This window comes from Malania oleifera, chromosome 13 (genome assembly GCF_029873635.1).
Source record: "Malania oleifera isolate guangnan ecotype guangnan chromosome 13, ASM2987363v1, whole genome shotgun sequence".
NCBI classification, from domain to species: domain Eukaryota; kingdom Viridiplantae; phylum Streptophyta; class Magnoliopsida; order Santalales; family Ximeniaceae; genus Malania; species Malania oleifera.
Genome location: NC_080429.1, coordinates 78,310,420 through 78,324,176, shown reverse-complemented (window position 1 = coordinate 78,324,176; position 13,757 = coordinate 78,310,420). Strand labels below are relative to the sequence as shown.

The following is a 13,757-nucleotide window of genomic DNA, read 5'->3' as shown; positions in this document are numbered from 1 at the left end:
TGGTGTCACTCCACCTGGTTAAGTGAGCAAATAGTGGAATCCTCCTGCTGGTTAGCTTAAGGCGAGGACTAGATAGGATTGACTAAACCTCGATAAAAATAGCTGTGTTATTCTCTTCCCTATACTCTTTATTTTACAGCACTTGCATGTCTATGTTTAAACTATTGTGTATGATTTAAATATTTGCATATCTCAATATTTGTGGAATTGGTAATTGCTTAGATAGACCCTAAATTATGAAATACTAACTGTGGTTTAAGATTGAAAATGCCTAACCTAGGAAGAATTTTTAAATACCCAATTCACCCCCCTTTTGGGAATACACCATTCACATCAGTGTTGTTTCCCCTTGCTAAATCATTAGTTGAATCTTAAGTTCAGCTTTATAAAAATTGTAACGACCCAAAGAATAATGGTATTTAAATAATAAAAATAAAGGGAAATGGAAACCGGAAAAAGAAGGAAGCAGTCGACTTCGTCGACGACATTGCACTTTGGAAGGAATAACCAAAAAGGAATTGTTAGGGCCTCATCGACGAACACAGGGGATTCATCGACGAGGGTATAAGCGGACCTCGTCAACGAAGGTAAGATTCGTTGACGAGGAAATACCGAGAGATATTTTGGGTAGTCTGAATTTCGTCGACGAGGAGTAGGTTTCGTCGACGAGGAGTGGGTTTCGTCGACGAATTTTCTGTAGGACTCGTCAACGAGGTGATGTGGCTTGTCGACGAATACCGTAGTATAAATAGGGTTAAACGTGATTTTTAGTTCATTTTTCTGCGCCGAATCCCTCTCTCTCTTCCCCATACGGTTTCTCCTCCTTCTCTCTTTGATTTTGGGCCGGATTTCCACTGGTTCGACGATCTGAAGCCACCACGACGCTCCTGGGAAAGTTCTCTGCAAGTTTGCTGGAGTGGATAGTCGGTGGGGCTAAAGTGGAAACCATCCCAAATCCAGGGTAAGACTTTATACTCAATATTTGGATTTTTGGTAGTTGTAGATAGTGTTATATTCTTAGAAATATTGAACTTTAGTTCTGGGGAATGTTGTTTCCAGGGTGTTGAGTTGAGAACCTTGCGGATGTGAGACAAATTTTTTAGGGGCTTTTCAGGAATCTGGTAAGGGGATAAACTAAGCTAGTTCTTTTTGAGAAAAATGTATATATATATATATATATATATATATATATATATATATATATATATATATAACATTTGATTTTAGGAAAGTAAATATGTTCATACATATGATTTATATTTGAGAAAACACTGTTGAAAATGATGGTATGTTGAATATATGAAAAACTTGTTTAGTGTGGCATGAGTAGAAATTGTTTTGAAATATTGTTTTCTGAAAATGTGATTATGACACAGATTTTTATAATGTGTAAAACCGGAGTACGGGTCGAGATTTTTATATATATTTGCCGACGTATGGGCTGAGTTATGTGTATGATTTGCCAGTGTACGGGTTGAGCTATGTATATGATTTTCTAGTGTACGAGCTGAGCTATGGATGTGATTTGCTAGTGTACAGGCTGTGCTATGATATGATTTGCCAGCGTACGGGCCGAGCTATGATAAAATGTGTAATACCGGCGTATGGGCCAATGATTTTCATGATATACGTATATATGTAAAATGACATAATTGATTTGATAATTAATGATATGAAATATCTATGTATCACAGTTTCAGTATATAATATATGATATCAGAACCTGGTTGGCTTAGTCTAGACTAGCACTTGCACGGTATCGTTGCTATGTGTCCATGGTCTTCGTGATCATGATATTTGTGTTAACTCTGCTGTACGGAGTGGTGTGAGATTGGATGATAGATGTGGTTTTTAAGAACTGTGTGAGCGCCCCTAGTGTACGGACCAGGTCTGGCAGACCCATCAGACTTACAGACTGTACTTTTGACTTGGTAGTGGTCAGCCAACCATTGTTAGGTCCCACCTTCGAGCTACACAACCTAATCATGTGAGGGTAATACATGACAACAACCAACTAACCTACCAGGAATGTTTTTGTGTTATTATTATTATATGAGATGAGATATGTTTATGAAAATGCAGTATATTTTGCCATGTTTTGCTGATATATATAAATGTTTTCCCAGATTTGACAAACAGTTACTGAATATGTTTGTATGGTGTATGTATAACACGAAATACTCATGTTGCCACACATTGGTATTAGTTTATTTCCCTTACTGAGAGGTGTCTCACCCCAAAATTTTATAAACTTTTCAGAAGCCCCTGATAGGAGAGCGGGTAAAGCCCCGCTGGTCTAGTACGGTAGAGCTGCCCTTCTAGAATGGTAAGTATTTTGATAGGGTTGGATGTATTTTTGTGGGAATGGCCCTAAAACATTTTTTTGAGTTGAGTGTTGTGTATATATATACAGTGATTATAGTATCTCTGGTATTGTGATGTATGGTATAATGATATGTATATAATTGTATGTTTCCTATTGCTTAGGCTTTTGGGATTATGATCTATTGAGATTTGTGATATTGATTTATTTGTAAAAAAAAATGTGGAAATTAAGCAGATCGTCACAAAAATGCTTGTGAAACAAGTCTTCCATGTCTTTCCATGAGTTGATGGACCTTGGCAACAATAACATATATCAACTTTAGGCTAAATTTTTTATAAGGATGGAAATTAACAAAGCTCCATATAGTTACTAGACCCTCCTTTAACACAATGTACTAAAATCTAGCCACATACTTAATGGTAGACATATTACCCTTCCTGAAAAATAGTTCAAATTTGGGCACCTTATCACTTCTATGAGCAGATTGTCCTTAAGGATTTTTAAGATAGTCCCATTTGACTGATCCTGCGCAGACATAAGGACTCTAGCAAGTCCTTCAGCCAATAGCAATTGTAATCTGCCCAAATGTTAATTCAACCAAATCAATATTGGTAAATCGTATGTGGTTTGGCAACAATGGAGTGAAGTCTCGTGATTATGTTTCGAGCCATCTACATCATTTTCATGAGTTATATGATTATGATTCTTGAAATCTAGGGCAACAACAGTGATTTCTTTGACAACATTCTTAATCCTTTAGTATATTGTGAGATGAGGTCTTACTATGTATACCAAAAGATGTTTTATCAAAAATTGGAATTAATATTGCAAAAGAAATATGGTGATGGTAAATTATGGAAAGTGTGCTGTGTTGAATGCTTGGGATTAACCCATTTACCTCTGTAGAATTTTAGAGTTCCCTATCAAATAGGGAAAACCTTAAGAGATAGGATCAAATGGATTAGGAATAATAGAAATATAAAAATCACAAAAGAAGGGAAGGAAGAAAGTGATGGTTTTTGGATTTGAATAAGAAGTAGGAGTGCTACAAAAGGATAAAGACTATCTTGTTGCATGGATTGGTAGAGTGACAAAAAGTAATGCTAATACGATTGTTTGGAAAAAAAATTACACAAAATAAATTTAACTAAAACTAGATGAAGTTACATTTAGAAAGTTTATCTTAAATAGATTAATGTTTAGATGTAAAGAAAGAAATTTCTTTTGGTAGAAAAACCAAATAAGCTAGCAGTATAAATCATTTTATATATAAAATATTATTATCTTCTAAAAGTTGGATAAAAAATTTCTACAAAAAATTAAATTCAATAAAAATTATTGTGAAATGTATAAACCTAAAAAACTCATTTGATTAAAAATAAAATAAATGCGATGGTAATACAAATGCTAAATAAAAGTTATGTCCCAAAATAAAATAGATATGTGCTATAATATTTTCTAAAGTTATTATGAAATGTCTAACATCATTTATTAACTTAAAATTATTTTTTAAATAATAAAATTAAAATTATTTAAAAATAAGAGCTCATTAATTGACTATTTAGTGAAAAAAAAACTAATAATTATAAAGAGTCTAGATAGCGACTCACAATTTAAAAATTAGGATTGTTGATATTTTTATAGAAGGAGTCATATATTAAGATTTTTAATAAAAAAAATAGAAAAAAATGAAAAATGTATATGCATTTATTAGAAAATTACAATAATTGATATGATCATTGAAAGAAGTCATGCATTAAATTTTTACAAAAAAAATAAAATAAAGAATAAACAATATATATGAAATTATTATGTTATATAAATAATTTTAACTAGAGCAAATATTCTTATTATATCATATGCAATAACTCCTTTATTCTGCATGGTGGTACTAACATGTCAGGGCCTATTGTTCCATTTTATGGTTTAAATAAAGAGTAAAAGAAATTGTTCTTTATTGAGTTTTAACAAAAAAATAAGAACAATTCGTAAAGTTTTAAAAATTTCGCAGTATATAAAAAATTTTATAGATCTCCATTAACATTTAATTTTTAGAATATTTAAATCTTAAAAAATTTAATTGAGAAAATATATTAATAATTTTTTAAAGAAAATCTAAACTTTAATAAAAAAATTATAAAAAATATTTCCCACAAAGCAAAATTACCCGCGTGCAATTACACAATGCAGGAAGGAGGCACGGAATTGGAACGTTTGATTTGAAGAGTGAGCTCAACGGCTGGGAAGTGAGTCGCCAAGTTGGCTGGGCCACCGTTCTCGTCCAACTCTGAGCCGCCACCCACCCACACCCATAACGCACCACACAGAACGTCTGACCCAGCCTAAACTAAAATTATATTATATAATTTTTATTTATTGATTATTTTTTTTAAAAGAGTGGAATAAAATAATAAACTAAGCTAGGCTCGGAGTTCGGAGACTCGGCACCCGAGTCTCGTGAACCCACCCGACCCGCTAGCCGCTGAGCCAACGCCACATCTCTCTCTCTCTCTCTCTCCGTTTAGCGAAGTGAAGCTATTCGGAGGCGTCGTTGAGCCGTCAAAAGGGCGTCTCTCTCTCACCTGAAACTCAGCAGAACACCGAGATCCCTATCCATCGGCGTCCCGTCCCGTCTTCTCTCTCTCTCTCTCTCTCTCTCTCTCTCTCTCTCTCTCTCTCTCTGCGTTGAGCCGTCTCGAAACGGCGTCGTCATCGACTCCATACCCGCTCAGATCTATGGAGTCGCGGCTCTTCTCTAACTAAAAGCTGATCTGATTCTCTCTCTATCCTCGTTTTCTCGCTCCTCGCTCCTCGCTCGGCTTAGATCCAGAGCTGGCTTCAATCTCCTTCCCTCCCTCCACCTCCCCCCCTGCATCTCTCCCTACTTTCACTCTGTTAAAAAATTCTGTGTTTTTCTCGGCTCCTGTAGAACCGTCTGTAAACTGTTTCTGCTCCTTTATCCGATGCTCTCGGGGTGGAGTAGGAGAAGAGGGAAGAGCTGTGTCGAATGATCCATGGTGAGCGAGTCAGTGAATATCTCTCATCTTCTCCGGAAAAGCCCCAATTTCATGTGTGCCGATTCGACGCTTTGTGGTTCTTGGCAGATTGTGTTTCGTAGGACGAAGGCTACGAGGGATATTGATCGCTGCTGCTGTCACTGTCTTCGGAGCTTCTTTTTCTTATGAATTTCGAGGTACCAAGTTGCTATATTTTGTTTCGAGTTATGATTGTACTCGGTGGTTATGTTAAAATTTTTGTTGATTAGCTCACTGTTTAGAGCTCATTACGCTGTGATTGGATGGTGTTCAAGAAAAAAAATTGTGAAAATAAGACATGGAAAAGATTGTTCAATTTTTCAAATTCTTCCACTCGGCTTTAAATCTAATTCACTCCGTCAGTATTTTGGAACTTTTTCCTTTTCTCGGAAGTATTTACTATATTATTTGATTTTCTTTTACGAAATTTGCTTTGTAGGAAGCAGTTGGAAAATGACCAGTGTGTTTATTCCCAGCTTTTAATAATAAACAAGAGAATGCGTAGGCATGGTGTTTAATTGTCTCATTGGTGTTTCATGCTTCAAATCTCTTGGTTTATCTTCCGATTTTGCATGTTTTAGCAAATTTATGTTTGTATGAAATGCTTTTCTCACTTTTACTGTTGGACCATCAGACAGAAACAGTCAGCGGGAAAACGGGGAACCCAATGGAATGGAATGTAAATAATGCTTTCAAAGGCATAAAAGGTACTGTTATTGACAAATCATGTTTACTGTTTGCTATTTCTAAAGTAGAAAGTGTGTGTGAATGGCTACTTCAAAGGCTCAAATATGCCAGAAGACAGTTATGATCTGAGGATCTGCATTTTGGCATTGGAAAACTATGAAGAATTGGCTTTGAACAGATTATTGGTGGCCATTTCATCGCTTAACAGTTCTGCTGATAAGTTCCTGTATCTGTAAAACACCGTGAAGATATAAAATGAGAGAAACCAACCTGAAATTGCCCCTTGTTTGGAAGGAGAACTGCTAAAGTTTGAGGGCCATGTTAAAGTAAAATATATAAAAGTCCCAACGATGTTGAGAAAGTGGAAAGAAGAGGATGATAGTACAATAAATCAATTTGACACGTTGAATAAGGTGATTGATAGATGAAATTTGATAATAATACTTTTCAATATTTGCAGAGTTCGTTGTTGCTGTGTATTTACTAATAAATTCAAGGTTATTAAAGAGAACTTTAGTGACGCTTTGATAACTGAATTATGCTAATACCATTAAATGTGGTTCCCTTATTTTTCCCTTTTGTTACTTTAATACAGGGACATAAATTACTGATATTTCAGAAAGGGGTGGAATTGGCCAGAAGTCTTGCTTACTGAAATTCAAAACTCTTTTGTTTTCAGTGGGTTCATTGAGAATGTCTTCTCTTGTTATTGTGTGTTTTTCTATTAACGTGTAGGGCAGTACTGTAGATAATGTAGGTTCCTCTGAAATACCCTGGGCAAGATGCACCTGCGGAAGTGAAAGAGAGCCAGGAGGGGGATTCAAGAGGCAATGGTATTGCTTTTCATGGACCATGGGCAAAGATACAAGTCTTGAGAGACTTTTTTGGTTGACATCATAGGTAGCACAAAATTGGATAATGAACATGGTTCAATAGTCCTGTTGTTTACAGTAACATATTTTATTCTGAATGGAGATGCAACAGAAAATCTAGAAGGGTGAAATCAGTTGATGACTGCCCAGAGTAGGATTTGAAATGGTTATCTCATATTGAATTTCCTCAAGTAGTGAAAATTGTCACTTGTTATTCTAGGTGAAAGCCTAACCACACAACATAAAGTCTTAGTGTTAGATATATGTATTAAAAAATGGAAGAAAAAAGATGAAATAAACCAGTGTAAGAGAACTAAGTGGTGGAACCTAAAAAGAGAAAATATAATAAAATTTAAAAATAAAATGATCAAAGATGGGAATTGCACTATAAAGGATGAGATAGATACAAATACTCTTTGGAGTAGATTAACTAGTTCTATTAAAAAGATAGTAAAAGAGATTTTAGGTGAATCAAGAGGAAGATTCTCGAGTAGTAAAGAAAGTTGGTGGTGGGATAAAGATGTACAAAAAGCCATAAAGACAAAAAGAATTTGGTATAAAACGTAGCAAAAATGTAGAAATCGGGATAACTTTGAAAAATATAAGGAGACAAGAAAATATGCAAAAAGGGCCATTAGTGAAGCTAAATACAAATCATTTAATAATTTGTATGATAGGTTAGATACAAAGGAAGGGGAAAAAGATATATTTAAAATTACTAAAGTTAGAGAAAGGAAGAGTAAAGACTTAAGAAATGTAAAATGTATAAAAAGTGAGAATGATATTGTCTTGGTTAAGGACGAAGATATTAAAGAAAGATGACAAAGTTACTTTGGTAAGTTATTTAATGAAAACCAAATAGAAGGTTTAAACTTAGAATTGTCAAATGAGGAAAAGACTAAAAATATGAGATTTATTCACAAAATTAGAGTTAGCGAAGTTAAGTTTGCTCTAAAAAAGATGCAAAATGGGAAAGTTATGGAAACAGATAACATTCCAATTGAAGTTTGGAAATGCTTAGGTGATAACAAAATTATATGGTTAACTAATTTATTTAATACAATTATAAAAACTAAGAAAATGCCAGATGAATGGAGGAAAAGTACTTTAATACTTATGTACAAAAATAAGGTGATATTCAAAATTGTAATAACTATCGTGGAATTAAACGTATGAGTCATATGATGAAACTATGAGAAAGAGTAGTTGAACAAAGATAAAGGTTAGAAACAAAGGTCTTCGAAAATCAATTTGGTTTTATGCTGAGAGATCTACCACAAAAGCTATATATCTTTTAAGAAGATTAATGGAGAAGTTTAGGGAAAAGACGAGGGACTTGCATATGATATTTATTGACCTTGAGAAAGCTTATGATAGGATACCTAGAGAAATTCTATGTGGGTTTTAGAAAAAAAATGGTGTATGTAGTATGTATATTGATGTCATTAAGGATATATATGATGGAGTAATGACTAGTGTAAGGACTATAGATGGAGAAGCTAGAGAATTTCCAATCACCATAGGTGTACATCAAGGGTCTGCTTTGAGTCCTTATCTTTTTGCTTTAGTGATGGACCAATTGACTAAGAGTATTCAAAAGGAGGTTCCATGGTGTATGTTGTTTGCAGATGATATTGTATTAATTGATGAAATTAGGGACGGAGTAGAGGTTGAGTTAGAAGTATGGAGAGAAGTTTTGGAATCTAGAGATTTTAGGATAAGTAGAAATAAGACAGAATATATGAAATGTAATTTTAGTAATGATAGGAGGAATATTGGAGATAAAGTTAAACTTGATGGTGAAGAAATAAATAACACTTGTAGATTTCGATACCTTGGATCTATTATTGAAGTTGAAGGAGAAATTGAAGATGATGTTATACATAGAGTTAAAGTAGATTGGGTAAAATAAAGAAGTGCTTCAAGTGTGCTCTGTGTTCGTAGAATACCCTTAAAATTGAAAGGGAAGTTTTATAGGACAGCTATAAGACCAACTATGCTATATGGATCGGAATGTTGGGCGACGAAGAAACATAATATCCAAAAAGTAAGAGTTGCTGAGATAAGAATGCTTAAATGGATGAGTGGTATAACATTAAAAGATAAATTAAGAAATGAACATATTCACGGTAAGTTAGGTGTAACTCTTATAGATCGAAGGACGACTTAGATGGTATGGACACTTGCAATGTAGGCCACCTAGTGCACCAGTGAGGAAGAGTGAGTTAGTTACTATGGGGGGCAGTAGAAGGGGTAAAGGTAGACCTATAATAACTTGGGATGAGATAGTGAGTAAGGATTTAATATCCCTAAATTTGTCAAAAGAAATTGTCCATGTTCGCATAAATTGGCAGAAAATGATTCATATAGCCGACCCCACCTAGTGGGACTTAAGGCTTAGTGTTGTTGTTGTTGTTCAGTGAAAATTGTCACTTCAGCAGGATGGCACTGTGAAGTTCGTTGAGAAAAATGGGTATATGAATAAGCTGCTGGAGTCTAGGCTTGATAAATTAAAGGACTAACTATGTTCTCTTCCCATGCCCCCACATCTAAACCACCGCACCCTCCTCAGTTTTTAGTTTCGTTAAGTCAAATGGAAGGACCTTTCCTTCAAGTGGGATTATTGCTTGGTCTGAACCTCTATATAGATGATAGAAGAAAAAAGGAAATTTGATAATAAATTCATGGAGTAATAACGAAATAACTGAAATTGACTTAAAAAATAGATTTCTTCATTTACTTGTAATGTTAATATTGACCTTATATTTTCTGACTGATTCAGTTTCCCTTGTTACTCTTTTAAGAATTTGAATACTATTTTTTCCTTTCAATTTATGATTTCTCTCTCTCTCTCTCTCTCTCTCTCTCTCTCTCTCTCTCTGTCTCGCTCTCTCTCTTTTGGTTAGATATGGATCCCAAATCCATTATGGATGTTGCACTCATTCCACACATTGATCCAATAGATATTGGATTGGGTTCCTCTGAAAAAGGAATTGTTACTCCTGCAACGAAACCTAGAAAGAAGACAATGACATCAGTTTACCTCAAGTTTTTTGAGACAGCTCCTGATGGAAAAAGTCGGAGGTGCAAGTTTTGCGGACAGACCTATTCTATTGCAACTGCCACTGGTAATGTTTGTATGCTTTCTTTTGTTTTTAGTTGTCCTTTCTCTCTCAAAACAGATACCTCACTCTGAAAATATAAGGTCAACCAAAATAAAGATAAAGTTTTTCTTATAAAATCCACATAAATGGTTGTGTTTTTTAGGATGGTGACGGGACACTCAAGCCTACATGAGATTGAGATGTCATAAAAGTGGATTAGTTCAAAACAGGTTTTCCCAAAGTTCTTTCTCCCTTTTCTTTCAACTTTTGTTGTTTTGAGTCAATCTACTTTTGGCATGTAGGGAGCTTATGTATGCTTGAGCCCATTGTACTGTGGCCAACTATTTATAATTATTCAACTTTTGAAATTTCCTTTGCTGGTGAAGGCAATTTGGGAAGGCACCTTAGTAATCGCCATCCAGGGTATGACAAATCTGGGGATTCTGCAACCAATTCTGCTCCACAGCCCACCACTGTAACCAAGAAACATCAACCTCAAGGGAAACCAACCCAGGTTGACTACGACCATTTGAATTGGTTAATCATTAAGTGGCTCATTTTAGCTTCTCTTCCTCCCTTGACCTTGGAGGAAAAATGGCTTGCAAACTCCTTTAAATTTCTTAATCCATCAGTACAACTATGGCCTGGTGAGAAATACCAAGCGGTGTTATGTGAAGTTTTCAGGAGCATGCAGGAAGACATAAGGGCAACATTGGAACAAGTTTCCTCTAAGGTTTCAGTCACACTTGATTTCTGGACATCCTATGAACAGATATTTTATATGAGTGTAACATGTCAATGGATTGATGAAAACTGGTCCCTTCAAAAGGTTCTTCTTGATATTTCTCACATACCTTACCCTAGTGAGGGCCCTGAGATTTACCACTCCCTGTTGAAGGTTCTCAAGATGTACAATATTCACAATAAAGTCCTCTCCTGCACCCATGATAACAGTCAGAGTGCCATGCATGCATGCCATACTCTGAAGGATGACATTGATGGTCAGAAATTAGGGCCCTTCTGCTACCTCCCATGTGCTGCTCGTACATTGAACTTGATCATAGATGATGGATTAAGAACCACAAAAGCTGTAATCTCGAAGATAAGGGAGTTTGTATTAGAAATGAATTCATCATTAGAGATTTCAGAGAATTTTACTCAACTAACTAAAGCTTACCAAGAAGGTAGTTGGAAATTTCCTCTTGATGCTTCAGCCCGGTGGAGTGGCAACTACCAGATGCTTGACATTGTGCGCAAGGTAATTGATTGATTATGTCCTCCAGGTCTTATGGATTAAAATGTAAGAAAACTGCTTGAAATGCGTACTTAAATTTTTATCCAATTAATATAACATTATGAATATCCAGAGCATACTTAAAATTGATCCCTGTTGCATAACTTATATATGCCAATGAATCATTCGTCGCTTAAAATTATAAGCATACTGTTTTTTTCTAGTTAGTATCCTATCAAGGAATAAATGGAAAAATGGTAGAACTCATCACTCAGTGCACAAGGTTTCCATGGGGTTTCAGCACCCTTACCATTGGGTCAAGCCTCACCCTTTATAAAGTTAAATATGTTAATTGTCAAAAAGGGTTTCAGCGGTTGGCAGAGCTTAGTGCCGTTTGATGTTCTTGGTGGTTTCTGTTTTTGGCTTTGAAAAGTGAAGAAAGGTAAAATATGATTAACTTACATGAAATATTCAAAAAAAAAAAAAAAACAAAAACCGAAAAACAAAAAGAAGAAAAACATGCCTCCTTAGGAAAGCCAAAAGATTTTTCTGTCAAGCCTAGTAAGTAGTGGTCAATTTCAAAAGTCAGCTGCCTTAAAGAATATGTACAGACATAAAGTGGTGAAAGTGTATGTGATGATGGAGGCATGAAAAACATTTTGCACATCCCAATTTCGTTCTGGTAATCTACATTGCTTAATAATTTTACCATTGAGTGGTGAGCAGTGGCTGCAACACTGGCAGTGTAATGACATCAATTCATAATTAGAAATCACAATCTTCACATTTTATTAACCTGCTGCTAACTTCACTGTTTTTTGATTGTTATTATGAGTGTTCAGTAAAGTCCACCTGCTTATATGAGTTTTGTCTGTCTCACAAGAGTTGGCAACTTCACAAACTTACAGGAAGCGTTGAGAACAGCTTTCGTATTCTATTTCAGCATAGGAAAGGGTTTGTTGACTGATAAATAATGAGCTTGGTTTTTATTTTCCTTATAGGCTAGTAAGTCTATGGATGCTGTTATCAGAAAGCACGATGAGAGGTTGGGTGCTAGGATGCTCCTCAACAGTGTTGAGAAGAATGCAGTTAGTATCATGCATTCATATCTAGAACCATTTCACAAGATGACAAACAATATGTGCAAAAACAAGCTACCTACGGTTGGCTTGGTTCTCTTCTTCATGGATCACATTTCTGAGATGATTACTGCCTGCAGAGACTCCCGTCACAGCCCGGACTGGCTGAAGAATGCCACTGAAGACATGGCCAAGAAGGCCCGGACTTATAACAGCCAGGTTTGCAACATATTTACTTATATGGCAGCAATTCTTGATCCTCGAATCAAAGTTGAGCTCATTCCAGAGTGCCTGAACTTGGAAAACTATCTAGAAGATGCCAGAACCCATTTCATGAGAAATTATTCTACCACCCACTTCCCATCCATGACCAACAGTTACGGGGTTCAAGAGATTGAAGATGGAGGAAGTGATGCTTTTGCTGAGGAAATTGCAAGAAAAAGACGAAGAGGAAGCATGAGCACGGCCACTGATGAGCTCACCCAGTATCTGTCAGAGCCTCCGGCTCCAATACCAACAGATGTTTTGGAGTGGTGGAAGGTCAACAGCACACGCTATCCACGCCTCTCTGTGATGGCTCGAGATTTCTTGGCCGTTCAGGCAACTTCTGTGGCACCTCAAGAATTGTTTTCCAGCAAAGGCGACGAGATTGACAAGCAACGGCTTTCTATGCCACATTGTAGTACTCAGCCCCTGCTTTGTATTAGATCATGGACTCAAGGAGGAATGAAGCTGAAGTTCAAGTCAACTGAGATAGACTATGAGAGGCTGATGGGGTTGGCAGCTGCTGCTGCTGTAGATAATGGCCCTACTGGTTCTGACAAGAAACAAAAATGACCAGAGAAAAGCAGGGAACAAGTATACTTACATTTAAGCTTCCATTCACCGCAACAAAATGGGGTTGTGCCTGTGTATTTTTTTTTTTTTCCACCTCTCTTTTTTGTAAATATGTATGGGTAGAAAATCATGTATTGTTGTACAGGTTCAGAATTTGAAAGAACGCTAGCTTAGAGAGGGGGACACGATCTGTTAACTGCTTTCAATGGCGAGAGGGAAACACGCTTCCAACATTAGGCAGCTTAACAAAAACCTAGCCATAATATCCTAATTACATTTTTTTTTTTTTTTGAAAATGGAAACACACAGGGATGATCCAAAATAAGCACAATTTTGGATTATTCAATTTTAGTTACCATTAGCTTTGACAAGATTAGAGTTGTGTTTAGCAGCATGAATTTTGTGGCTTGGATTTAAATGTGTGGATAAGTGGATTGTAAAAGAACTTATGTTGCGATTGGGAGTATGAATTTTGGATATTAGATTTGGATTTGGATTTAGGTGGATTTAGATTAATTTAATTATAAGTTTATAGTACATATCGAAATCCAATACAAATTTAAATTCAATGTCTTCTCCGAAT

General features: G+C 35.7%; 1 protein-coding gene across 8 annotated transcripts; it reads left to right on the top strand.

The window, feature by feature from the left end:
• Positions 1-4,759: 4,759 nt before the first annotated feature.
• On the top strand, positions 4,760-13,426 carry LOC131146581 (putative AC transposase). 8 transcript variants are annotated; one of them, XM_058096248.1, is made up of 6 exons: positions 4,775-5,343; positions 5,431-5,519; positions 5,996-6,068; positions 9,827-10,048; positions 10,411-11,282; positions 12,260-13,426. In XM_058096248.1, exons 2-6 carry the CDS (start codon positions 5,508-5,510, stop codon positions 13,172-13,174), a joined length of 2,094 nt encoding a protein of 697 aa, XP_057952231.1. In that variant the 5' UTR covers positions 4,775-5,343; positions 5,431-5,507; the 3' UTR covers positions 13,175-13,426. The 8 variants fall into 8 exon arrangements, with proteins under 8 accessions (XP_057952232.1, XP_057952231.1, XP_057952233.1 ...); XM_058096249.1 differs by having other exon boundaries at positions 4,760-5,519; XM_058096250.1 differs by having other exon boundaries at positions 4,775-5,519; positions 9,884-10,048.
• Positions 13,427-13,757: the final 331 nt, after the last annotated feature.

Coding starts and splice junctions, on each gene's coding strand:
- LOC131146581 (XM_058096249.1), top strand. Junction 6,069..9,826: donor TGCTTTCAAAGGCATAAAAG/GTACTGTTATTG, acceptor TCTTTTGGTTAG/ATATGGATCCCAAATCCATT. Junction 11,283..12,259: donor TGCTTGACATTGTGCGCAAG/GTAATTGATTGA, acceptor TTTTCCTTATAG/GCTAGTAAGTCTATGGATGC.